Source organism: Protobothrops mucrosquamatus, unplaced genomic scaffold, assembly GCF_001527695.2.
Source record: "Protobothrops mucrosquamatus isolate PMUCROS unplaced genomic scaffold, P.Mucros_1.0 scaffold2602, whole genome shotgun sequence".
Lineage (NCBI taxonomy): Eukaryota > Metazoa > Chordata > Lepidosauria > Squamata > Viperidae > Protobothrops > Protobothrops mucrosquamatus.
The window spans coordinates 36,479-64,075 of NW_015388656.1; the positions used below are offsets into that span (position 1 = coordinate 36,479).

General features: G+C 45.5%; 1 protein-coding gene and 6 non-coding genes across 7 annotated transcripts in view; 5 read left to right on the top strand and 2 right to left on the bottom strand.

Moving 5' to 3' along the window:
• Positions 1 to 27,597, top strand: part of LOC107296016 — a gene marked incomplete at its 3' end in the record, with an annotated part of 149,851 nt that overhangs the window by 30,861 nt on the left and 91,393 nt on the right. Inside the window, 4 exon segments of the mRNA XM_029285959.1 lie at positions 17,125 to 17,797; positions 19,768 to 19,888; positions 24,601 to 24,625; positions 26,929 to 27,055. Of these exon segments, the coding sequence (XP_029141792.1) occupies positions 17,125 to 17,797; positions 19,768 to 19,888; positions 24,601 to 24,625; positions 26,929 to 27,055 (946 nt within the window).
• TRNAV-AAC lies at positions 171 to 243 on the bottom strand. The gene has a single exon. It is a non-coding gene; the product is annotated as a tRNA-Val (tRNA).
• TRNAN-GUU lies at positions 1,968 to 2,041 on the bottom strand. Its single transcript has one exon. It is a non-coding gene; the product is annotated as a tRNA-Asn (tRNA).
• On the top strand, positions 2,220 to 2,290 carry TRNAG-CCC. The gene has a single exon. It is a non-coding gene; the product is annotated as a tRNA-Gly (tRNA).
• Positions 4,229 to 4,301, top strand: TRNAV-AAC. Its single transcript has one exon. It is a non-coding gene; the product is annotated as a tRNA-Val (tRNA).
• Positions 8,507 to 8,580, top strand: TRNAN-GUU. Its single transcript has one exon. It is a non-coding gene; the product is annotated as a tRNA-Asn (tRNA).
• TRNAV-CAC lies at positions 8,845 to 8,917 on the top strand. Its single transcript has one exon. It is a non-coding gene; the product is annotated as a tRNA-Val (tRNA).

The window sequence follows — 27,597 nt, forward strand, 5'->3', positions numbered from 1 at the left end:
AGGGCAACTGCAGTGCTGATGCGGCCCTCAGTGAAATTGAGTTTGACACCCCTGCTTTAAAGCGTCATCTGCTTATTCATTCCCCTTCGGATAAGGGAGAAAAGAAAACGGGATGCTATTTCCTGTGTATGCCTGGAACTTGAAATGATCCCAATGCTGAGAAAAAGACATGTTTCTGCCTGGTTTCGAACCAGGGACCTTTTGCGTGTTAGGCAAATGTGATAACCACTACACCACAGAAACCAGAGGGGTGGGTACCTTTCAACTAGCATGCCCATATCTTTGGCAGGCCAAGCCAGACTGGTATTTGCATCATGAGAGGGCTTTAAAAGCTGATATTCCTTAGAAATTTGTGCCCTCCAGAAGTCAGTGATAGAGTGAAAGATGAGGGAGCAGAATTTAAGGGATTCTTGGGCTACTGGTTAAATCCTGCATTTCAGGAGAGTTTTTCTTTTCCAAAGGTCCCCCATACACGCCATTATGTCACAGGCAAAGATGAAACATGGAAGGAACCTGACTGAAGAGATCAGGTGAGCAGTTATCTGTTTCTGCATGGAATGGACCCACTGATCTTTCAGGGATTTGCCATCCGGCTGGATTTGGTTCCTGGGAGGTTAAAGGCAAGTAGCTATTTTCAGAAAGGCTGTCTGGGATTTTTTTCTGCGTTCCATCTTGGTGAAATTGCAAAATCCTCACCTCTCGCAAACAGCTTCTGCGAAGGATCTGGACAGACTTGAACACTGGGCACTATCTAACAAAATGAAATTCAATGGTGAAAAAAGCAAGGTTCTACATCTAGGCAAGAAAAACCAAATGCACAAGTACAGCATCGGTGGCACCTTGCTCAATAGTAGTAACTGTGAGAGGGACCTCGGAGTCCTAGTGGACAATCACCTAAATATGAGCCAGCAGTGTGCTGCAGCTGCCAAAAAGGCCAACACAGTGCTGGGCTGCATTAACAGAGGGATAGAATCAAGATCACGTGAAGTATTAATATCACTTTACAATGCCTTGGTAAGGCCACGCTTGGAATACTGCATCCAGTTTTGGTCACCGCGATGTAAAAAAGATGTTGAGACTTTAGAAAGAGTACAGAGAAAAGCAACAAAGATGATTAGGGGACTGGAGGCTAAAGCATATAAGGAACGGTTGCTGGAATTGGGTATGTCTAGTTTAATGAAGAGAAGGACAAGGGGGGACATGATAGCAGTGTTCCAATATCTCAGGGGCTGCCACAAAGAAGAGGGAGTCAAGCTATTCTCCAAAGCGCCTTGAGGCAGGACAAGAAGCAACAGGTGGAAACTAATCAAGGAGAAAAGCAATCTAGAACCAATGAGAAACTTCCTGACAGTGAGAACAATTAACCAGTGGAACAACCTGCCTCCAGAAGCGGTGAATGCTCCAACACTGGAAGTTTTTAAGAAGAGACTGGACAGCCATTTGTCCAAAATGGTATAGGGTTTCCTGCCTGAGCAGGGGGTTGGACTAGATGACCTTCAAGGTCCGTTCCAACTTTATTATTATTATTATTATTATTATTATTATTATTATTATTAATAATAATAATAATAATAATAATAATAATATCCTGGACCTGCCTCTCTCTTCTGCAGGAACGTTTTGTCCTAAAAGGAACAAGATTCCCGCAGTTGCACAATGCTGTGAAAGCATCACTCAGCTTTCTTAAATTGCAACCTGTGTACAAACTGAGGCTAGTATTGATCGGAGCTTGCATTCTCAGCAGGAATCAAAATGTAGAAATAATTTCCCAATTTCTCCTCCCTCAGGCCTGGGGCCTTCTTCTGCTTTTTCATTCTGGGAGGTAAAGCTAATAAAGCAGATGGCTAAACATTTAAATCTGGCAGAAAAAAAAAAATTGAGAGATTGGGAACGGCAGTCCCAAGGTGAAGAACCCAATGGATAAACAATCCATCACCTTCATCTATCGTTCAGCTCATCAAGCAGGCCGTCCCTGGGTGGGCTCGAACCACCATCCTTCTGGTTAACAGCCAGACGCGCTAACCCCTTGCGCCACAGAGACCTGGCACAGGCCTCCCCCTCGGCTCCCCCCACCTGAGCATCCATGGCTGGGGCTGGCTAGACAGCCATAAGATCCCTTGGTCCCAAGGCATGGTGTGCTCCTCTCTCCCGCCATCAGACAGGAAAGGAGAAAGCCCGGATGTAAGTATTGCTTCTTTTGAGACAGGATCTCATCCACTGTGCCAGTGGTGTAGGGGCATCATGCAGGGTTCCCAATCTTGTGACCCGGGTTCGAGTCCCGGCTGGCGCACGTCTCCTTCCACCTTTTGCCCTTCTAGGATATACAGGCAGCATCGCCAGACGAAGTTTTTGTCCCGGATTCTGTTTTCAATGGGAGGAATATAGAAATGCTCTTGGTGGTTGACACACCGACATCGCCTTGCACTCTCTGCTTTTGGTTGAACTCTTATGAGGATAGCTGGGGCCAAAGCCCCAGAGTCACTATCAGCTGGAAGAAGTGCCCACAGGGATGAGATTCGAATCCATGCATACAGAGTACATGGCATTAGTTGTCCTTGAATTTCCCCACTCAATCATCTTCCTAAGGGAAAAGTACCTGCAGGTGTTCTTGGGTGAACTCAAACCACCCCGTCCTTCTGCTCAACAGCCAGACCCCTTGACCCCCTCGTGTTCCAGAGATGTGGGTCATGGCTTCAACTCAACCTATGTCAGTGGTGGTGAACCTATGGCACGCGTGCCAGAGGCAGCACTCGGAGCCGTCTCTGTGGGCACCCGTGCCATCACCCCAGCACCGCCTCCCCCCATGGCCCCCTCCTCACCAGCAGCCCCCCTGGAGAAGAGTCACCCCTGGGCGCAGCCTGCACAGAGCAGCACAGCCAAGGACATAGCTGGGCAACAGGGACAAGCCTCTGTCCTCGCACCCCATAGCGTGCAGATGATGCTGTAGAGTGTGGGTGGAGGGCATGGCTGCCATGGTGCTGCAGGGCTGCCTGGGCGATCTGCTGCGGCAGGCCATGGAGGCAGTGCGTGGCCCTGTGGGCGGGCAGGGGCGGAGCAGGCAGGGTGGGAGGCGGAGCGGGGGCAGGGGCCGTTTTTGGGCACTCGGTCTCTAAAAGGTTCGCCATCACTGTTCTAGGTTGCTTCTCTCCTTGATTAGTTTCCATTAGTTTCCAAATAGAGACAAGCAGCTAGTTTCAGAAAGGTTGTCTAGGTTTTTAAGTCTAACGAAAGTTATAGGGGGGAATCTTTTGTAAAAAAACAAAACAAAACAGTATTTAATATGCATTTGCTATTTATATGTAGGGGCGTGGGTCTATACATATGTTGTACATAGTAGGTGTGTGTCATGTATGTGTTTTCACTTTGAGAGTGGGCAACTAAATTTCATTTTTGATGTGTGCCGTTGTGCCCACAGTAAAAAATGACAATAAAGGTTATCTTGTCTTATCGTATCTTATCCTGAACAACATTTAAGGAAGAGAAGGACGAGGGGGGACATGATAGCAGTCTTCCAATATCTCAGGGGCTGCCACAAAGAAAAGGGAGTCAAGCTATTTTCCAAAGAGCCTGGAGGCAGGACGAGAAGCAACGGGTGGAAAATAATCAAGGAGAGAAGCAACCTAGAACTAAGGAGAAATTTCCTGACAGTGAGAACAATTAACCAGTGGAACAACCTGTCTCCAGAAGTGGTGAATGCTCCAACACTGGAAGTTTTCAAGAAGAGACTGGACGGCCATTTGTCCGAAATGGTATAGGGTTTCCTGCCTGAGCAGGGGGTTGGACTAGATGACCTCCAAGGTCCCTTCTAACTTTATTATATTATTATTATTATTATTATTATTATTATTATTATTATTATTATTATTATTATTATTATTATTATTATTATTATTATTATTATTATTATTATCATCATCATCATCATCATCATCATCATCATCATATTATTATTATTATTATTATTATTATTATTATTATTATTATTATTATTATTATTATTATTATTATTATTATTATTATTATTATTATTATTATTAACAGGATACAACCAGCAGCCTGAAAATGCCTTAAATTCTGCTCCCTCATTTTTTACTCGGCCACTGAGCTCCGTAAAGGCACAAAACACTAAGGAATAGCAGATCTTTAATCCATCCCCTACTGCAAGCAACAGTCTGGGATAGCCAGGCAAAGACATGGGCATGCTGGTTGAGATCAGCCCATATCTGCAGTTTCTGTGGTGTAGTGGTTATCACATTTGCCTAACACGCAAAAGGTCCCTGGTTCGAAACCAGGCAGAAACACATCTTTTTTTCTCAGCATGAGAACATTTCAAGTCTCAAGCCTATACAGGAAATATCTCCTTGCACCACCTGGGCCACAGCTCTGCCTGATTTCCTGGAGTGCAGCAGACTGATCCTCCTTCCTTAGGTGCAAAAGAAATATATTTTGTCTCAGCCATGCCAACCAAGAGCCGGTTTAGCAAAAATTAAGAAAAAAGAGGTGTCTGTACAATTATGGGTTTCTTTTATTCCTTCTGGTCTTGACTTTGCTGGAGCTCAGCTGTGAATTCCTATAAAAACTGTCTGAAGACTGGCTAGCCAGGAAAGGAGCTTTGAGAAGCCAAGTCCTTCACCAACACTGGATTATCCCTTTGAGCCAATGACTAATACAGTCTGGGAAAGGAGGTCCCCAAATTCCCTCATTCTGAGAACTTCCAAGCTAACAAATTTGGGTGAAACTGGGGTGGGGGGCAGGCAGTGGAACTCTCCTCATCCCCCCACTTTTATCCTTCTTCCTTGAATGGAAGTTCTGGGCATCAGCTTTGGACTGATGGCCTACTACAGTAATGGTGAACCTTTTAGAGACCGAGTGCCCAAAAACCGTCCCCCCCACCCCTGTCCCCGCTCCACCCTGCCCGCTGGGCCACCCACCACCTCCACGGCCTGCCACAGATCACAGCAGCGCCATGGCAACCATGCCCTCTGCCCATGCCCTGCAGCATCATCTGCGCGCAACGGGGCGCAAGGGCGGAATCTTGTCCCCGCTGCCTGGCTACCATGTCCTTGGCTGTGCTGCTTCATGTGGGCCGCGCCCGGGGGCGACTCTCCTCCAGGGGGGCTGCTGGTGAGGAGGGGGCCGTGGGAGGAGGCGGGGCTGGGGCAATGGTGCATGTGCCCACAGAGAGAGCTCCGAGTGCCGCCTCTGGCACGCGTGCCATAGGTTCGCCACCACTGTTGTAGATGATTCCTGTTTTTTCTTCTGTGGTTGTTGGGTCTTTTGGTCTGCTTAGGATGTTTTGAAGGACTTTAGTTGGTGGTTTCTGAGATATTCTTGATGTATGGCAGTGTAATTCTTTTTAGGGTTTGTGTTGGTTGTGCTGCATTTGTTTGAGAGGTCGGGGATTTTTTGATAAAGTTGTGTGGATATTCATTTTTTTTGAAAAATGTTGTGTAGATGCTCTATTTCCTTTTTTCTGCTGTTTCGGGTTGCTGCAGTGTGTTTGGGCTTGTTTAAATAAAGTCCTTACACAGCTTCTCTTGTGGGAGGTTGGGTTGTCACTTTGGTAGTGGAGCACCTGGTTGGTATGGGTGGTTTTTCTGTAGACTTACATTTCTAGTTTTCCATTGTGGTCTCTGCTGATCAGGATGCAGAACGCATCCACGAACATCAATTAGCTGTCAGAAGACATGATGAAAATTATTTAATTTTACAATATGTCGATAGACTTAACCATTGTTTCAGTTGGGAAAATGTGACCATCATAGACCAAGCCAGGTCCAAAAATGGCAGGGAATTTCCAGAAGCCTGGCACTCTGACAAATCAGCCATCAAAAGACACACAGAGATTAACAACATCTATAGACTATGCAAAAGAGACAATCAACCAACCCAAAAAAGAACAAACAAAGACTTGAACACTGGGCTCTATTTAACAAAATGAAATTCAGCGGTGAAAAAAGTAAAGTTCTACATTTAGGCAAAAAAAACCCCACATGCACAGGTATAGCATAGGTGGTACTTTGCTCAATAGTAGTAACTGTGAAAAGGATCTCGGAGTCCTCGTGGACAATCACTTAAATATGAGTCAGCAGTGTGCTGCAGCTGCCAAAAAAGCCAACACAGTGCTAGGCTGCATTAACAGAGGGATAGAATCAAGATCACGTGAAATATTAATATCACTTTATAAGGCCTTGGTAAGGCCACACTTGGAATACTGCATCCAGTTTTGGTCATCACAATGTAAAAAAGATGTTGACATTGTAGAAAGAGTATAGAGAAGAGCAACAAAGATGATTAGGGGACTGGAGGCTAAAACATATAAGGAACGGTTGCTGGAATTGGGCATGTCTAGTTTAATGAAGAGAAGGACGAGGGGTGAGATGATAGCAGTGTTCCAATATCTCAGGGGCTGCCACAAAGAAGAGGGAGTCAAGCTATTCTCCAAAGCGCCTGAAGGCAGGACAAGAAGCAATGGATGGAAACTAATCAAGGAAAGAAGCAACCTAGAACTAAGGAGAAACTTCCTGAGAGTTAGAACAATTAACCAGTGGAACAACCTGCCTCCAGAAGCGGTGAATGCACTGGAAGTTTTTAAGAAGAGACTGGACAGCCATTTGTCTGAAACGGTATAGGGTTTCCTGCCTGACAAATCTATAGACTAGATGACCTCCAAGGTCCCTTCCAACTTTATTATTATTATTATTATTATTATTATTATTATTATTATTATTATTATTATTATTATTATTATTATTATTATTATTATTATTATTATTACTAAAATGACTTCAACACCTCTCCACCAGCAATCAGCACCCAGATCCGCATAGATTATCTCCAAGGTTAACATCAGATCAACAATCAAGCAAACAATATCCCAATCAAGAAACTGCCAACAGCAAACAGCCCAATCAAAGAATCTCTAAGACCATCCCCACCAACACTGACAGGGCAAGCCACCAGAATATAAACTGACAGCAAACTGCATTCCTTACCAGCACTGATGATGTCACCTAGTTTGGATAATGAAACGTCTGCAAGAAAACAAGCAAGCTCAGAGAGCCCCAAGGAATCCTCAATTTACACTGGAGATATTGGACAGCAACCTTTCATTCACATGAGCAAATCCCGGAGAGATCAGAGGTCCATCCCAGGGGGAAAATGAGAGTTGGACCCATGACCTCTTCCACCAAGATCCTCCTCCTTTTATATTTGAGGGGTCCTTGGTGCCCTCTGAGCTTGCTTCGTGCCCTAGCAGGGAGCCCCAGGAAAGCCAGCCATGGATGGTATAAGGCAGGGATAGGCAACCTTGGCTCTTTTATGACTCGTGGACTTCAACTCCCAGAATTCCTGAGCCAGCATAGTCCACGAGTCATAAAAGAGCCAAGGCTGCCTACCCCTGGTATAAGGGCAGACACCAAGAATAAGCTTGCTATGGAAAAAGGGGCGGCTGATTCAGAACCACGGAGAGCGTCCAGCGCAGGGCCGTTTGGGCTGCGTTAACTTTGCCTTAAAAGGGACGTTGCTCCGCTCTTTCTGGTGGCCAGCAGAAGCCCAGAGAAAGATACTGCTGGGCAGAGGTGGGCAACTATGGCAACATTACAACTTGTGGACTTCTGGAGTCGAAGTCCGTAAATTGTAAAGTTGCCATAGTTGCCCAACCCTACTGTAGGGTGTCTTTATCTCCCTTTTGCATTTCGGAAGATAAAGCTGACCCAAAAGATGAACAAATAATAATAATAATGATGATGATGATGATGATGATGATGATGATGATGTTGCAAACAGACAAGCAACTGCAACATAACACCCTGGACTTAACAATTGTCGATAAGAAAGACAAAAAAGTCTGGATAGTGGACGTGGCAGTGCCTGGAGACAGCAGAATAGACGAGAAAGAACTGGAGAAGATAACAAAATACAAAGACCTACAAATAGAAATAGAAAGACTGTGGCAAAAGCAAGCAAGAGTAGTACCAATAGTAATAGGTGCCTTGGGTGCAATCCCAAAACAATTGGAGCACCACTTGAACACCATTGGCATTGACAAATTCACTATTAGTCAATTGCAAAAGGCGGCCTTACTAGGAACTGCTTCCATCCTGTGACGATATCTGTAATACCATCAAACATCCACATCTGCCTATCCCAGGTCCTGGCTAAGGACTCGATAGGTAGACAAAATGCCAAATCCAGTCTGAACATTTGGCTAACTGTGCGATAATCCTCAACAATAATAATAATAATAATAACAACAATAATAATGATAATAATAATAATAAAATTGGAAGGGACTTTGGAGGTCATATTTATGCCTCAGTAAGAAAAAGCATTGACAGTGTGGGAATCGAAGCTCTCATACAATGCATTAACAATTCACCCCAGTCATATTTAATTTTGTTTTCAGTGGGAGAAAAAAAAGCCACGCTACAAAAGCCAAAAAGAAGCCCTGGCGCCAGGTATGAATCTCCTGACTGAGGGATGCTGATGCCAAGCCCTGTGCCAAGTCTCTGTGGCACACGGGGTTAGCGCATCTGGCTGTTAACCAGAAGGATGGTGGTTCGAGCCCACCCAGGGACGGCCTGCTTGATGAGATGATCCCAAGATGACGGTGATAGATTGCTGTTGTACTTGCCTTTTCATCTGAGGGCTTCGATTCTCACACTGCCAATGCTTTTTGTCACTAGGATTCAAATATTTGTATTGCTTTTACCTTCCAAAATGCAAAAGGGGGAGGAAGCATAAGGAATATCATCGCCTTAATCCCTCTGATGCTGTAGATGTCAGACTGGGAGGACCAGCAAACGATATGGGCATCCTGGCTGAGAGCAGCCCATATCTGCAGTTTCTGTGGTGTAGTGGTTATCACATTTGCCTCACACGCAAAAGGTCCCTGGTTCGACACCAGGCAGAAACACATCTTTTTCTCAGCATTAAAGCCATTCCTCGCTCAACGAAAGGGCAGGAGAAGGCTGTACCACTGAGACAAGCAAGAACCCCATTCTCTTTTCTATTTTATTAGAGAGGGAATGAATGGTTTCAAGACACCAGTCAAGAAGGGCTGGTCATCCCAAGCGAGGAACTGGTGAAAAATAAAGCCTGTCTGATTTTGAACTTCCAGAATTCTGAGCACGGGGAAAAGGGTGGGTTTCCCACCCATAGCCTGCCTGAACCACCTTAAGCACAGGAGATGGTGGGACAAGGAGGAGATCTCCCCAGGTGCACCCAGACCAACTATACCAGGGGTAGGCAACCTCGTCTCTTTTATGACTCATGGACTTCAACTCCCAGAATTCCTGAGTCAGCTATGCTGGGAGTTGAAGTCCATGAGTCATAAAAGAGACGAGGTTGCCTACCCCTGAACTATACATTGTCACTTTGAGCCTGAGTAGGCTGACAACCACAAGAGACAAACAGTGCTTCAAAGACAGACTCCTTGTTCTTGTCCCTTGACCGCCCTGCCATTTCTGACAGGAGTTTTTGCTCATTTTTGAGACCTCCTCGTATTTCTACAGAGCCTTCAGAGAAGCTGTTCTTGAGGAAAGCGACTTTTGAGTTTCCGCAGAGATTTTTCTCAAAGGTTCACAAGATCACAGAGGGTTCTTAGACATTTAAAAGAGGGAAAAAAATCTAGAAACTGACACCTGCTGGAAAGGACACCACTTTTTGAAGGAAGCAATATGAAAAGGGACTCTTCCAGTGGTGGGATTCGGCCGATTCGCACCACTTCGGCAGAACCGGTAGCTAATTTTTTTTGTTGCCCAGGTCCAGAATGGACTTCCGGAAACGGCATCCACACAGAGAACGGGTTGTTCACATATTTGGATCCCACCACTGGACTCTTCTACTCCCATGCCCATCATCCTAGGCCAGGGGTAGGCAACCTTGGCTCTTTTATGACTCGTGGACTTCAACTCCCAGAATTCCTGAGCCAGCCATGGCTCAGCTTGGAAACCTCTCCCTTTCCCTTCAGCATGGCTGGCTCAGGAATTCTGGGAGTTGAAGTCCACGAGTCATAAAAGAGCCAAGGTTGCCTACCCCTGGCCTAGGCCCACGTGGAACATGATAGCTTCTCCCCTTGCAAAGAACTCTGCCATTACGTGCAGGATCCAGCAGGGGGCTCTCTCCGTAGCCGCTGAAAAAGCCGGGCAAGCCTCCATCCGCCCCGCCGCTTCAGGGGGGGAACTGAGCATGCGCCTGGCTCTTATTCGAGCGCACAGAGATACGAGTGCTGCCCCGGGCATTTTTTTCAGAAGAGGCTGGGAGAGCGTTCCCCCCCCCCCTTTGCAGTTTCCTATTCTGCTCCCCCCCCCCTCGCTGCGAGCCTTAGGCGGAGCTCTTCCGGGAGTCCAAGAGCCTGTAAGGAAGATTGTAGCGGATGGCGATCCACTCGCGACTCGGGTTTCAGTGAGCTCACCTAATAAGGTTCCAGGTCGTGGGAAAAGGGAAGCCCGGGGTCCCGTGTTCCGCCTGCCGCCCCTGTGCGTGCACGGGCCAGATAGGGTAGAAAGCAAAACTCCGGACCCGCCAGCGTTGGCCCTACAGGATCGCCAGAAAGGGGAGAGAGAGAGAGAGCCATTTTTGCCCTCGATTTCGATGGGAAAACCTCTGCAGAGGAGGAAGAGGGAGGGGTTTGGCTTTGCAAAACAGAGGCTTGTGCCTCCAAAGTCAGTTTTTTGACTCCTGGACAATTCCCTGCAAATTTCTTGGCCCCCTTGTTTTCGCCTTCCCGTGCCTAGGCCGAGAGAAGCGATCTATCTTAAGTCCCTCCTGCTGGCTTTGCATCACAAGGTTGGAACTCCGTGTGGATGCAGCTGGTTGCCAGGGTTAAGAGTTGAGTTAGTGCAGGGGCTGGAATTCCGTTTCCTGCTTTCCCATTAATCCCCCCCCCATTTACCTGTGCCGGCAGGTAAATAAGGAAGATGTTGGAGGAGGGAGATGCGCCTGGTTCTGAGGTCCATCACTCACACACACTGTGTGTTTGATTAGGCCCGTGTTTTGTTTTTTTTAAAGCTTGGCCAGTGTAGTAAGTTCCTGGAGTTTTAAGTCCACACGTTTTTCAATTGGACAATTTTGAAAAAGACAGGATTAGGCTAAAAATGGGGGAACTGTTTCTGGGATGAGTCCGAATCAAAGCATCATGATGGTTTATTCATTTGGATATTAGTTCTGTACGCATTGGATGGAGGTTTGTTAATTCTGGCTTCTGGAGTTCACCCAGGGGTTTGGGGCCAGGAGGTTAATGGGGTTTTGCTAGTTAAAAAGCTTTACTGCAGTGTTTCTCAACGTTGACAATTTTAAGGCATGTGGACTTCAACTCCCAGAATTCCACAGCCAGCATTGCTGGCTGTGGAATTCTGGGAGTTGAAATCCATATGCCTTAAAATTGTCAAGGTTGAGAAACACTGCTTTACTGGAAGTTCAAATGTTGATTGATTTCCTTATTCAGTCGATTTAAACAGCCACTCCATCTCAGTTGCTGTTTGTGATCTCGGACATTTATGATTTGGATGGTGCTGGGATAGTTTTTAAATTCATAAGCAGCCACTGAAATTATGTGAATAGTTCAGAAATAAAAATCCAAAACATGTTTTAATGTATTCATTTGATATTCTGATACAAAAGGGCTTATTGGAATTTTCTTGAAACATAGATAAGTCAAGTCTTACTAATAAGATTGCTGCCTTCTTCCCAGACATTGAGGCTTTATAAGAATTTCTGATTTTTACTTTTATTTTGAAGGAGGAGGAAGCTCTTAATTTACTCACCCTGTTGAACACCCTGTGTTTTTCATTTCAGATTTGTAAGCTGGAAATCTTTCCTGGTTCCTCTGGAGGCTTAAGTATCTTGTGAAGGAAGGGAGCTGAAGGCCTTGGAAGGTTTGTTCAGTCTTCCTGTGATTGGTAAGACTTGGGGACGTCCATCAGTCCATTTTGGAGTTGGATTAGAGGCCAAAGAGAAGATGGAAGGACAACACCCAACAGACGCAGGAGTTGGAAAAAGCCCTACGGCTTCTCAGCCTTGGAACTGTGGGAAGAATGGGGCAAGTTCTGGGCAGAAGACCCAAGATGATGAAGCCAAGAGTTCAGAGGTCGAATGCTATGACTTCAGAAAAGTGCAGTTCCAGGAGGGGAGGGGTCCCCGAGATATTTGCACTCAGCTTCACCGTCTTTGCCATCAGTGGCTGCAGCCAGAAAGACACACAAAGGCTCAGATGCTGGACCTGGTGCTCCTGGAGCAGTTCCTGGCTGTCCTTCCCCCAGCAGTGGAGAAATGGGTGCGGGATTGTGGAGCGGAGACCAGTTCCCAGGCAGTGGCCCTGGCTGAAGGCTTCCTGCTGACCCAGGAGTTGGAAAAGATGCAAGAAGACTTGCAGGTGTGAGAATGTAATCGTGGCACCTCTAAAGAGGATCTCTCTGAATTTGTCAATTCCTCTCTGGCCAGAGTTTTCTGGGATTATGATCTCCTTAAGTCAGTTGTTCCATTCTTTTTCCAGAGGATGAATTTGGGGCAATTCTTCTGTTCTTGCTTTCCAGCTGCAGCGATGGACGTTGAGGGTCTGCTAGGTTGAGAGTGCGGTATGATAATTCGTTTCTTTCCCTCTTTCCTTGCTTCTCCTGGGACGTCACCTCCAGAAGTCCTCGAAAGATGTGTCTGGTTATCCCAAGGAGAGGAAAGAGTCACCCAAACTCTCTCAAGAGCTGCAGTTCAGGAAGAGCTTCCAGAAAGATCAAAGTCAGGACACCCTGCCAGGTAACAGAAGCTCCTTACGTGCGATGTGGGGTCTGGACATCCAGACGATTCTTTTGCTCCCCTTGATTGTAATCTCTCTATTTAACAAATATGCTTCCACCATTTTCTGTCTCACAGAGAATAGAAAGCTGTCCTTGGTTTTTTTAGAATCGCCTCCTCTTTCTGGTGGAGCTGAAAGAGTGCTTGAACCTCTATCACAGGTAGGGGGAGAAACATTGATCAATATCCATGAATCTTGGGTTTTATTTTGTTTTGGAGTTCAGTGTATAATATTGCTTTTTCTAAGCAACTCAAATTTTGGATCAGGTCGTTGAAAATTCCCAGAGTCATTCTCACTACCATTACAATCTTCCCCAACATCTTCATAAAGGTGTGGATTTTGGGGGGGGGGAAGAGTTTGTTCCCTCGGTTGATAAATAAACCACTGGCAAAAAAAAGTCAGATGGGTAATCCCTGTGTTTCCTTCTGCCTACTCTAGGAAGAATTGGAGCCATTGATAAGTAGTAGTTTAAGACCAATTGACCAAGAGAGCTATTTTAATGGGCTTCATGAAAGGCATTCTGAGTCCTTCCAACTTTTATTTTATTTTTGTATAGATTTTATTAGTTTTTATAGGGTTAGGGATAAGGTGGGGTCGGGATTAGGGTTGGGATTTGGGTTAGGGTTGGGGTTGGGGTTTTTCTAAATAACATTTTCAATATTTAGCAAACAGCATAATGTCTGGTACATGTGTTTAACTAACAATAATAGATATAGTTAATTATCATAAACAACATGTTAATTCATCACTCAATAGCCTTCTTCTTACTAATATATATTCAAAATTACATATCACATTCCTTTCTCTCTGACTCTTTTTTCTAGCCATTAATAAAAATTATCCCATGTTCTAAAATACACTGAGTCTTCTTTCTCTTTTCTCTTTAAAGTCAATCTATCCATTTCTGCACACTCTAGAATTTTCTTGATTGGTACTTCTTCAGTTGGTAAATTTTCATTTTTCCAATGTTGAGCAAATACAATTCTTGCTGCCGTTAATATGTGTAGTATTAGATATCTGCAATCTTTCTCATAATTAGCTCCTCTTATTCCTAACAAAAATAATTCTGGCTTAAAGTCTATTTGTTTTTTAGTCATTTTCTCCAGCTCTAAATGTATTTTAACCGAAAATCTTTTTGCTTTGGGCCATGTCCACCAGATATGATAATAAGTACCTGGTCTCTGTTTACATTTCCAACAGTTGTTTGAAGTATTTTTAAACATTTTCGCTAATCTCACTGGTGTCATATGCCATCTGTAAAACATTTTATACAAGTTTTCTTTATATGGCACTGCTTTAATTAATTTAACATTTCTTTCCCATAACTTTTGCTAATCTTCTAATTCTATATTATATCTAACTGAGTCCATCCAACTTGATCAGATGTGCTTCAGTTGTGCCATGAGCCAAAAATTGTAAGTTCTCTTACTGAATTCTGCAAAAGATGCCCATTTTGTTCATAGGATCTCTCTCTCTCTCTCTGCTTGAATTGATGAAAGAAAACTGTCAAACTGTTCTTGGGGTTATCTGTTAATTGGGAAACTTCTTTCCTTGTTCAGGATGTTGTGTCTTTGGAGGAAGTGGCTGTGTACTTCTCTGAGGAAGAGTGGTCCCAGCTGGATCCTGGCCAAAAAGCGCTCCATGGAGAAGTCATGCTGGAGAATTCCAGGAATCTGGCTTCTCTGGGTAAGAATCCCTATTTCTGCTTAGAAACATAGAGAAGGCATGGGATATGGGTTTAAATGTTATTTCTGAAAAGAAAAATAGCAGTTATTCCTTTCCTGTCTTTATTATTTTTTGTAAACAATTCAAGACAGCAGACATATTTAATACTCCTTCCTCTGCTGTTTTCCCACAACTACAACCCTGTAAACATGGGTTGGTTGGACTGAGGGAGATAGGCCAAAAGTCACCCAGCCATAATTCATGCTTAAGACTCTAGAAAGAATACAGAGAAGAGCAACAAAGATGATTAGGGGACTGGAGGCTAAAACATATAAGGAACGGCTGCTGGAATTGGGTATGTCTAGTTTAACGAAGAGAAGGACGGGGGAGGGGGGACAGGATAGCAGTGTTCCAATATCTCAGGGGCTGCCCCAAAGAAGAGGGAGTCAAGCTATTCTCCAAAGCGCCTAAAGGCAGGACGAGAAGCAACGAATGGAAACTAATCAAGGAGAGAAGCAACCTAGAACTAAGGAGAAACTTCCTGACAGTTAGAACAAATAACCAGTGGAACAACCTGCCTCCAGAAGTGGTGAATGCTCCAACACTGGAAGTTTTTAAGAAGAGACTGGACAGCCATTTGTCCGAAATGGTGCAGGGTTACCTGCCTGAACAGGGGATTGGACTAGATGACCTCCAAGGTCCCTTCCAACTTTATTACTATTATTATTACTATTATTATTATTACTATTACTATTATTATTATTACTATTATTATTATTACTATTATTATTACTATTACTATTGTTGTTATTTGTTGTTGTTGTTGTTGTTATTATTATTATTATTATTATTATTATTATTATTATTATTATTATTATTATTGCAGAAGTAGTTCTCACAGTCACCTAGTTTCTAGCCTCAATGCTTTAACCATTGGACCAAATAGCTCTCTATGGAAGAAGGAGATTTATTGAAAGAAAAACTGGAAAACTGCACAGGTTCCCTTTTACATAAAGGAAGTGGGTTTCTTTCAAAACACTTTCTGCTCATAACATAGAAAATACCCATAGAAGATATTACCAGGAATCTGAGGGACAGGCTGCATGTAGGGATAGTGTGGCCTCTCTTGAGCAAGGCCCTGCTTTCCAGGGCTTAATATTGAGCCTAACCATTGAGCTGCTATTTCAGACCGGATGTTATTGAATACCAGCTTGGTAAACAGTAGGAGTGTCCGCAGGCATGATCTGAAGGTGGATGAAGTACCAGACTGGCATGCATGTTCAAGACCCAGATGTGCCCTCCCCGAGAGGGATGCTCCTTTCTCAGGAATGGGTTCACTCGTGTACAGTGTTTGGCATCATTCCAGGTTGAGGGTGGGGAAACCTATTGCCTTCCAGAAAGTTTATTGACTTTCAGAGGTTCTGCTCTGCAGACAAGTGGAGATGAGACTTTTCACTGAAGCTGGGGAACTGGGGGTGTGTTGCTGCCCATCATGATACAATATCTGATGCACTCGGGGTTTTCTGGCACCATGGAATTGTCCTGGGGCAGTGATGGCGAACCTATGGCACGCGTGCCAGAGGTGGCACTCAGAGCCCTCTCTGTGGGCACACCTGCCGCCACCGCCACCAGCTCGCACAGGTCCATTAGGCCCCTGCTGGTGCCTGGAGCGGCAGCCCCACCCAACACAAAGGAGGCGAAGCAGCTGGCTGGCAAGTTCGAGTAGAGGTGGTAGACCACGCCCCCATGCGCTCGCTGGTGTCTGTGTGCAGGGGCTGATGGTGTCAGGCAGCAGCCCCCCCGCCTTGCCTTGTCCTGCAGCAATGGCACTTCCGCCCTACCCCCTGCCTCACCCCACAGGACGAGCCACCTGCCCGCTGCCCCCCCAGAGACCCCCTGGATCTCCCCCATTCCTGCCCAGCTCCCACAGGCGTCCCCCCCCGAGCAACATCAAGGTGGCCACGCCTACCCAGTGGGCCACGCCCACCCCACCCCCCTGAGGGCACCACAATGCTGATGTGGCCCTGGCACTTTGCGATAAATAAGTGGGTTTTGGGTTGCGGTTTGGGCACTCGGTCTCTAAAAGGTTCTCCATCACTGTCTTGGGGCATCAACGGGTTGACACACAGTGGTGCTCAAAGGTTAGATTAAGGATTTGTCTTAGGTTTGTTGTGATGCCATCCAACTCTGATACAAAAGGATTCGTAGGAGCCCCTTGGAAATGAGTATTTGATAACATCTTCGTTTGGCATCTTTATATTTGCCAGCAAAGCAGGCAAAATGTAATGGTATTCTCTGGCTAAATTTCAGAGGAAAAGGTTTGATTGTGGTCCCCTGCTCTCGCTACCATTTTCATTTTTCTTTTTCAAGGCTTTAATGGACCAGAGGATAAGAATTGCAAGGAGGAATGTGAAGCGATCCATCCGGAAGAGGGAAGAGGGAACTTTGCAGATCAGGTGCAACCAAAGGGTGACGAAACAAACCGATCGCAAAGTGGAATTAAAAATGTCTTTCCTCGGGTCAGCTGGCTTCCTAACCGTACAAGCATCGATACGGGAGACAAACCATACAAATGCCCGGAGTGTGGAAAGAGCTTTAATCAAGCCGATCATCTCATTTCCCACACAAAGACACATTCGGCACCGAAACGATTTATCTGCGGGGAGTGCGGAAAGACCTTTTGTAATAATCAGTCTCTTAGAAGTCATGAAAGGAACCACACGGGAGAACGACCATATCAATGCACGGAGTGTGGAAAGGCCTTTAGTTGTAGCAGCAATCTTACTTCCCACAAGAGGATCCACACAGGAGAGAAACCGTATAAATGCATGGAGTGTGGGAAGACCTTTATTCACAGCAGTTACCTTAATTCCCACAAGAGGATCCACACAGGAGAGAAGCCGTATCGGTGTGTGGACTGTGGTGAGGGCTTTAGGTGGAACTGTGATCTCACTTCCCATAAAAGGATCCACACAGGGGAGAAGCCATATCAGTGCACGGAGTGTGGCAAGAGCTTTAGTTTTAGCAGTAGTCTTAATTCCCACAAGAGGACCCATACAACGGAGAAGCGATATCCATGTGTGGAATGCGGAGAAGGCTTTAGGTGGATTTGTGACCTCACTTCCCACAAAAGGATCCACACAGGGGAGAAACCATATCAGTGCCTGGAGTGTGGAAAGAGTTTTGCAAGGAGCAATGCCCTCACTTGCCATAGAAGGATCCACACGCGGGAGAAGCCATATCAGCAGCGGAAGTATGGAAAGAGCTTCAGTAGAAATATGGGTAATCCTCGGTTTATGACCGCAATTCAGCCCAAAATTTCTGTGGCTAAGCAAGACGGTTATTGAGTAAATTTTGACCCTTTTGACAACTTATACTTGCCGCGCTTGTTAAGCGAATCACTTCAAGTGTCAGGTTAGTTAATTGTCAAGTCCGCTTCCTGTTGTCTTCGCCTGTCAAAAGGTCACAAAAGAAGATTATATGACCCAGGGACACTGCAACCCTTTTTAAGAAGAAACTGGACAGCCATTTGTCCGAAATGGTATAAGGTTTCCTGGCTGAGCAGGGGGTTGGACTAGATGACCTCCAAGGTCCCTTCCAACTTTATCATTATTATTATTATTATTAGTTGCCCAATACCTGAAATTTGGCCAGGTGACCATTGGGACGCTGCAACGGTTGTAAGTGTGAAAAACAGTAACGTCCCTTTTTTCAGTGGTGTAGCTTTGAACAGTCACAAAGTGAATTGTTATCAGTCAAAGACTACCTGTAGTCATCTCAAATCTCATGGAGGGACCACTTGAGTATAAAATAAAATTCTGGACCTTTGATACGCATGGATAAATGGCCTTTCTAGTCCAAACTAGAATGAGGTGGATCCTAAATCCTGCTTGGTTTTTTTTTTTGCTAAGTGGGAGGTTAGAACTAAAAAGCGAGTGTCATTGGAGATAAAGGGCATTAATTGCCCTTTCAGGGATATGTCCAGCCTGTTATTTAATAGGAAGAAAACTCAAGAGGAAGAAAAGGAGCTACAATGGTGAAAATTCCTATAAATGTACACGGCAAGCTTTTTCTCCGGCGAAGGTGCCAAGTTCTGTTTTCCTGTCGCAGCTAGAAGCTAAAATAGATTTTTTTTGGGTACATGTACCTGTAGCCTTAGATTAAATTAATGACTTACAGTTGGTATGATTTCTTTCCAGTTACATGAACTTTGGGGTGATTATCAATTACAAACATTGGGTTATTTGTGGAGGGGGCCTACACGGGGCTTTTGGAATCTCACGGCAACTTGAAATCATTTACACAAAAGTCAACAATGGTCTATCGGTCCTGCAAGGTAATAAGAGTTAGGAAACATGGCCGGATAGGCTAATACAGTGATGGCGAACCTTTTAGAGGCCGAGTGCCCAAATTGCAACCCAAAACCCACTTATTTATTGCCGGGTGCCTGGTGGGCATGGCCTACTGGGTGAGCGTGGCTGTGGTGGTCATGGCAGACTGGGTGGGTGTGGCCAAGGTGAGCGTGGTCACCTTGATGTTGCTCGTGGGGAGAGACGCCTGTGGGGGCCAGGCAGGGTTGGGGGAGATCCAGGGGGTCTCTGGCAGGTGGGGTGGTGGGCAGGAGGCTCGTCCTGCGAGGTGAGGCGAGGCAGGGTGGGGGGTGCCATTGTTGCAGGGCAAGGCAAGGGCCGGGGCGGCTGCTCCCTGACACCATTGGCCCCCGCACACAGAGGCCAGTGAGCGCATGGGGTCCGACAGTGTCCATCAGCAGCCACAGCTTGCCGGCCCCTCAACCGGCACACTCTGGGGCTCCACAGCCCACCGCCAGTGGTTCAGAGAAGCCACCTCTGAGCTGGACGGCCGCTGAGGAGGCTATGCAGTGGGTCGTGCCCGGGAAAAGGAGAGCATGCGAGGCAGGAGGGATGGGACTGGGGGAGGGAAACCAGCCATGCTGGGATGCATCCGGCCACATGGGACCTCGATGAGTTAGTGGGCAGCTGGTTAAAGAGGGACGGTTGCCATCTCCGGGGCATGGCGCATCTGCCCAGAGAGGACTCTGAGTGCCGCCTCTGGCACGCGTGACATAGGTTTGCCACCACTGGGCTAATATAATAATAGAATGGTGCAAGTCTGAAAGTACACATCGGCGATCACATTTAAAGTTGTCTTGAAATGCAAAGTGGGTGATAAATAAACAACAGCCTGGTAGATCAAATTAGTTTCTTTCTTTCCCTGTTATGCAGCTGCAGGCTTTTCTACATTTTATCACATTATTCCTTTGGCACCATCTATTTCCCTTGTCCCTCAAGGTGATTCCCACAAACCCTTACAAGTTTCTAGTGCTGGGGAAATATCTTCACTTTTAAATCTGTTCCCGCTGTGTCCAGATGCCAGTAACCATCAAGAGAAAACTGACTATTTAGCCCAGGGGTAGGCAACCTTGGCTCTTTTATGACTCGTGGACTTCAACTCCCAGAATTCCCGAGCCAGCCATGCTGAGGGGAAAGGGAGAGGTTTCCAAGCTGAGCCGTGCCGGCTCAGGAATTCTGGGAGTTGAAGTCCACGAGTCATAAAAGAGCCACGGTTGCCTACCCCTGATCTAGCCAAGCATTCAAAAAGAACCTAGATGTGTCATGAACAGATTTTTTTAGGATTACGGGACATGTATGATACATACGGAAGAGCATTACAAGGATTAGGAAAATAGCTGTGAAAGGACAAGGCCTCTCTGCATCTAGAAATATCATTCTTGTTTTTCATTATATTATTTCAAACATTCCAAAATATCAAACGAATCTCGCATTATTCTTCAATTATCTGCACATCCGGAGATTAAAGATTAAAGTCTCAGATCCCACCTGGGTACCCTCAACGGCACCAGCCTCCCTCAGTCTGAAGACTCCTAACCGATGCCAAGGGTTCCCTTTGGCTTTCACGGTTTTTCTTCCCTTTTGAAGTCAGGGCTCTTTTTCTCCCACTGGGATGAAACGTGGTCTGACTGCCTGCAGATCCTAGAAAGGTAAAAGGTGAAACAATGTATGCGTCAGCCGGGACTCGAACCCGTGTGGCAAGATCGGGAACGGCTGCTGGAATTGGGTATGTCTAGTTTAATGAAGAGAAGGACGAGGGGGGACATGATAGCAGTGTTCCAATATCTCAGGGGTTGCCATAAAGAAGAGGGAGTCAAGCTATTTTCCAAAGCGCCTGGAGGCAGGACAAGAAGCAACGGGTGGAAACTAATCAAGGAGAGAAGCAATCTAGAACTAAGGAGAAACTTCCTGACAGTGAGAACAATTAACCAGTGGAACAACCTGCCTCCAGAAGCGGTGAATGCTCTAACACTGGACGTTTTTAAGAAGAGACTGGACAGCCATTTGTCCGAAATGGTATAGGGCAGTGGTTCTCAACCTTTTTAATGCCGCGACCCCAACCGGTCGTAAGTCGAGGACTAAACCGGTCGTAAGTCGAGGACTAAACCGGTTGTAAGTCAAGGACTACCCAACCGGTCGTAAGTCAAGGACTTTCCCTGCCCGGGAGCGCCGCACATGCGTGGTTCCGCCCCCTGCGCCGGCCGAGGCGTAGCTGGCAAGCGGCAGAGACGGAGCAGGCTGACCACCAGCTGGCCCAGCCCAAGGGAGGTAAGGCACCCACCGGAAAATGGGAAAAAAATGGTGGACAAAAAAAATGGCAGACAAAAAAAATGGCGGACAGCCTTGCTTGGCGACCCCCGTGAAATGGTCAATCGACCCCAAATGGGGTCCCGACCCACAGGTTGAGAACCACTGGTATAGGGTTTCCTGCCTGAGCAGGGGGTTGGACTAGATGACCTTCAAGGTCCCTTCCAACTTTACTATTATTATTATTATTATTATTATTATTATTATTATTATTATTATTATTATTATTATTATTATTATTATTATTATTACTATAAGATGCCCCTACGAGGATAGGCAACTTTTATGACTCGTGGACTTCAACTCCCAGAATTCCTGAGTCAGCATAATTGAAGTCCACGAGTCATAAAAGAGCAATTGTTGGTATTCTCCTTCAACGGGGCATTGCGCACAGCATCCACCAGGGGGCTCCCTCGGTAGCGGTTGGAAGAGAGCGGTAGCTCCCGCCCCCCTCCCCTCGCATTGCAAGATAACCGAGCATGCGCCTTCTGCCTCTTTCGCAAGTCAAAGACTCCCGAAAAGGCTGGAAAGCGCGCCCGCCGTTTCTACAGCGTCCGAGTCTGCTTTCCCCGCCTCGCTGCCAGCCTTTGGGGTGAGCCTTTCTATCTAGGGAGCCAAGAGGCTGCAGGGAAGTCTTGCACAGTTCGGTATCCAGACGTGACTTGGGATTCATTGGGCTTTTTTCCCGCGTTGGAGGCGAGCATGGAGACCCGCAAAACTTCACCTGGCTTGGAATCGTGGGAAGAGTGGGGGGGGGAGCCATTGGTCCCATGTTCCCCTGCCGCTCTTGTGCATGCGCGGGCCGGGCAGGGGAGAAAGCAAAGCTTAGGGCAGGGGGTCTTCAAACTTGGCCCTTTTATGACTTGTGGACTTCAATTCCCAGTCCACAAGTAAAAAAAAAAGGGCCAAGTTTGAAGACCCCCTGCCCTAGGGGAAAAAAAAAAAATCAGAGTCGCAGAAAAGGGGCAGCCATTTACACCCCCTGCCCCCCCATTTCGATGGGAAAACTTCTGCATGGGGGAGAGGAGGGGAAGAGAGGTTGGTTTTGCAAAACAGAGGTTTGTGCTTCCAAGTCAGTCTTGTCCTGGACAATTTCTTGCAATTTTTTTTTGGCCCCGTTTTCAGAAAGGGGTTTCCCTCGCCTCCCGCTTCCCAGGCCGACAGAAGGGATCTCTTAAGTCCCTCCTGCTGGCTTTGCACGCAAGGCTGGGACTCCGTGTGGAAGGAGTTGGGTGCCAGGTGTGCAAGGACTGGAACTCGGTTTCCTGCTTTCCCGCCTTTCCCCATTATCCCCAGACGGAGATGCGCCTGAGTCTAAAATGCATCATTCACAGGATGTGTCCGATTAGGCTCGTGTTTTTGTCAGACTTGGCCTTTGTAAAGCCTGGGTGTTGAAATCCATTGTTGATTTATTTACTTACTAAATGGATTTAGAGAGCCCCTCATGTCCATAGCTATTTGTGACCTGGGACGTTTATAATAATAATAATAATAAACCCTTTATTATCAAAATATAACATGTATGCATATAGTGAAGGCCATGGTTTTCCCAGCTGCAATGTATGGCTGTGAAAGTTGGACCATAAGAAAGGCTGAGCGAGAAAGAATTGAGGCCTTTGAACTACGGTGCTGGAGAAGACTCCTGCGAGTCCCTTGGACTTCAAACCAGTCCCTTGACTGGTTTGCAGTCCCTTGGACTGCAAACCAGTTCAAACCAGTCAGTCCTAGATGAGATCAACCCTGACTGCTCTTTAGAAGGCCAGATCCTGAAGTTGAAACTCAAGTACTTTGGCCACCTAATGAGAAGGAAGGACTCACTGGAGAAGAGCCTAATGCTGGGAAAGATGGAGGGCAATAGAAGAAGGGGACGACAGAGAATGAGGTGGCTGGATGGAGTCCCTGAAGCAGTAGGCATGAGCTTAAATGGACTCCAGAAGATGGTAGAGGACAGGAAGGCCTGGAGGAACGTTGTCCATGGGGTCGCAATGGGTCGGACACGACTTCGCAACTAACAACAACATAACATGTATACAGTGAAATTGGCTGAGCCTCCCTTTGTGCCCCCACCACCACAAACTCACGGTGTCTACAAACCCCCAACTTATTTCACCCTGTGAACTAATTGCACATCACGAGTCTGTCATGCGTAAAGTTAATAAAGTTATGTCCCAATCAGAAGCCTGACGGCCCATGGATAAAAGCTGTTCTTCAGCCTGTTGGTACAGCTGGCTATGTTTCTGTATCTCCTACCCGATGGTAGGAGAGTAAAAAGGTACCAACCAGGGTGGGTGTTTATTGTGTGTTTGGATTGTGCAAATAGTTGTTCTTAACTTTCTATGCTGCCGTAGAAATGATACTAAACTGTCTATTAAATTATATTAAATTAAATTATAATTAGCCATAGAGAGCCTTTTGGTTCAGGGATGAAAGCACTAGGGCGTGAAACCAGGAGATTCAACTTCTAGCTAATCTAGTTCTGGCATGAAAGCCTTGAGCTCATCCCAACGCTCGGCCCAATCTACTTCACAGGGCTGTTGTGGGGGAAATAGTGAAAAGGAGCATTATGTATAATTGGCTAGAATAATGTATAAAAACAATTGAGAAGAGATAAAAATTAAATTTTAATAAAAACTGGGAAGTAGAAATCCAAAAGTCTATGGAGAGTCTCAGTCATCCAGGTCAAGGTTGTCCCAAAGGTGATTTTTTCAGGTGCAATTGGACTTTCCTCTTTTCTTTGAAGACATTTTGCTTCTCCTCCAAGAAGCAAAGTGGTGGTTTTGTTTCCCCAATGTACAGATCTGAACAAGGCTCACTGCATATACCACGTTGCTCAGTTTGTGTCTGGCTGTTTTATCCTTGGGGTGGACAAGCTTCTGCCTTAGTGTACAGTATTCTTGGGTGTGCATGTATGTTGTGCTGGCTGAAGAGCCTCATGAATTTTTCTGATATTCCTGCAATGTATGGAATGACAACATTGCTTCATTTATTGTTTTCTTCATTGTCTGTTATGGAGACCATGAGATTTGATGAAGAACCATTTGGAATAGCCATAAATTCTGAGGGCTTCCTTGATGTGTTTTAGTTCTTTTTCTTTTCCATCTTTGCTGGTAGGCAGAACTTCAGCTCGGTGGTGTAAGGTTCTGATGACTCCCATTTTGTACTCCAGTGGGTATCAAACTATAATCAAAATATAAATATTGATCTGTGTGTGTGTGGGTTTCTGTAAATTTCAATATTAAGGCTTCTGTCTTCCTTAATGTATACTGCGTAGTACAGGAAGGCTAGACTAGTTTCCTTCACATCTTCACATGTGAATTTGATGTATCTGTCCACCGAGTTGATATGTTTGGTGAATGCTTCCGATTTCGGTGTTTTGATCTTGACCCAAGTATCATCCACATACCTGTAGTGGGTAGAATTCCTGTGAAGGAGTTTAGGGCTTTGGTTTCTATTTCTTCCATGTAGGGATTGGCCACAATGTGGGACACAGGTGAGCCCATGGCGTAGCCGTGTTTTTGTCTGTAGAAACCTTCGCTGTATTTAAAATAGGTGCTGGCCAGGCAGAGGTCCAGCGTGGCACATATATGGCCTGGGCTGAGGTTGGAAATCCAAAACATATTTAAATGTATTTTTCCAATATTTTGATAGACATTGATCAGGAAGGGTTCTGTGTAATTCTCCCTGTATCTAGAGAGATCAAGCTACCGAATCAGATTCCCCCCCCCCATCCCTTCTCAGATATTGGTGGGTTCATCTGAATTTCTTACTTTAATTTTTCCTTTCTCTTTCCTTTTTTTCCTTTTTTTGATAAAGATGCTCAGTAGTTCAATTAATCGTCCTAATAAACACCCTGAGTTATTTGTTTTCCATTTCAGGTATGTAAGCTGGAAATCTTTTCTGGTTCCTCTGGAATCTCACCTATCTTGTCTGGGAAGAGAGCTGAACGGTCTTGGAAAATTTGGCCAGACTTCTTGTGGACAAAAAGACCCGTAAAGATCCACGAGTCCATTTTGGAACTGGTTAGAGAGAAGATGGAAGGACAACGCCCAGCAGATTCAGAAGTTAGAAAAGGCCCTGCAGCTACTCAGCCTTGGAGCTGTGGGAAGAATGGGGCAATTCCTGGCCTGAACAGCCAAGAAGAGGAAGCCAACAATTCAAAGGTCCAATGGTGTCACTTCACAGAAGTGCAGTTCCAGAAGGGGTGGGGTCCCCGAGATGTTTGCACTCAGCTTCACTACCTTTGTCATCAGTGGCTGCAACCAGAAAGACACACAAAGGCCCAGATGCTGGACCTGGTGCTCCTGGAGCAATTCCTGGCTGTCCTTCCCTCAGAGATGGAGAAATGGGTGCGCGAGTGTGGAGCAGAGACCAGCTCCCAGGCGGTGGCCCTGGCCGAAGGCTTCCTGCTGACCCAGGAGGAGGAAAAGATGCAAGAAGAGTTGCAGGTGTGAGAATGTAATCATGGCAACTCTAAAGAGGATCTCTCTGAATTTGTCAATTCCTCTCTGGCAGAATTTTCTGAGATTATGAACTCCTAAGGCCATTTGTTCTATTCTTCCAGAGGATGTATTTGAGGCAATTTTTCCATTCTGCTTCGAGTTTCAGCAATGGACATTGTGGGTCTGTTAGTTTGAAAGTGCATTACGTTAATTTATTTCTATCTCTGTGGTCTTCCTTTGTTTTTTGTATCACATCATGTCCAGAAATCCTCGGAAGCTGTGACCAAGTATCCCAAGGGGAGAAAAGATTCATTCAAATCTTCTCAAGAGCTGCTGTTCAGGGAGACCGTATACAAATATCAAAATGAAGACACTATGCCAGGTTACAAAAGCTCTTTTTGTGTGATGTGAGATTTCAACGTTTATTTGATTGTTTTGCTCCTCTTTATTGGAATCTCTCTCTTTTTAACAAATCTGCTTCCACTATTTTTCTCTTTCTCACAGAGAGTACAAAGCTGTCTTTGGGATTTTTAGAGTCACCTCCTCTTTGTGGTGGAGCTAAAGGATTGGCTGAACCTCTACTTCAGGTAAGGATAAAAACATTGGAAAAAGTCCATGAATTTAGGCTAGATTTAATTTTCTTCTAGAGTTCAGTGTATATATTTTCTGTTTTTAAGCAATAGAAATTTGACATAAGGTTCATTGAACATTCACCTCAGCCTACCTTCTCCCTTCTGAGGGGATCCTGTGAGAGACGCTTTCTCCACCCCTCCTGCTTTGCCATCAGATTTCATTGACCAGACTGTTGTCAGCATTGGGTCTCTTCCTTCTGTCTCCCAGGGTCATTCTCACACACCATTACAAAAAAATATATCCATGTTTGCCTTTTGAAAAACATCTTTGAGATAATCGTGACCTGGTGATTGAGAATCTCCATAGACATATGCAGTGCTATTACAAGCTTTTCTAACACCTTCATGAAGGTGTAGAATTGGGATTCATTTGTCCCTCAGTGGATAAAGGAAGCCACTGGCAAAAATATCAGGTGGGTTTTGCCAGCATTTTGCTCTGGTCTGCCCACCCTAGGAAGAATTAGAATCACTGGTAAGACCCAAATACCAATTGACTAAGAAAACTATTTTAGTTGGTTACACCGAAAGGCATTCCAAATAGTTCCAGCTTGATTAAGGGTGAATTAGTTGTGCCGTCAGTCAAAAGCAGTGAGGTCTTATTCTGAATTCTGCAGAAGATGCCCATTTTGTTCACTGGATCTCTTTCCTAGAATTGGTGGAAGAATATTATCACGTTATTCTTGGGATTAACTGTTAATAGGGAAACTTGTTTCCTTGTTCAGGATGTTGTGTCTTTTGAGGAAGTGGCTGTGCATTTCTCTAAGGAGGAGTGGTCTCAACTGGATGCTGACCAAAAAGCGCTCCACGGAGAAGTCATGCTAGAGAATTCCAGGAATCTGGCTTCTCTGGGTAAGAACAACTGTTTGTGCTCAGAAACGTAGGGAAGGGGCTTAAATGTTATTTCTGATTAAAAAACATCATTTATCTAATAATAATAATAATAATAATAAAGTTGGAAGGGCTTGGAGGCCATCTAGTCCAACCCCCTGCTCAGGCAGGAAACCCTATACCATTTCAGACAAATGGCTGTCCAGTCTCTTCTTAAAAACTTCCAGTGTTGGAGCATTCACCGCTTCTGGAGGCAGGTTGTTCCACTGGTTAGTTGTTCTAGCTTTCAGGAAGTTTCTCCTTAGTTCTAGGTTGCTTCTCTCCTTGGTTAGTTTCCACCCGTTGCTTCTTGTCCTGCCTTCAGGCGCTTTGGAGAATAGCTTGCCTCCCTCTTCTTTGTGGCGGCCCCTGAGATATTGGAACACTGCTATCATGTCCCCCTTCGTCCTTCTCTTCATTAAACTAGACATACCCTGTCTGTGTTCAGAAGTGTAGAAAAGGGGGATTAAATGTTATTTCTGATAAAAAAAATCATTTATTTATGGTGCATTCAGAAAGTATTC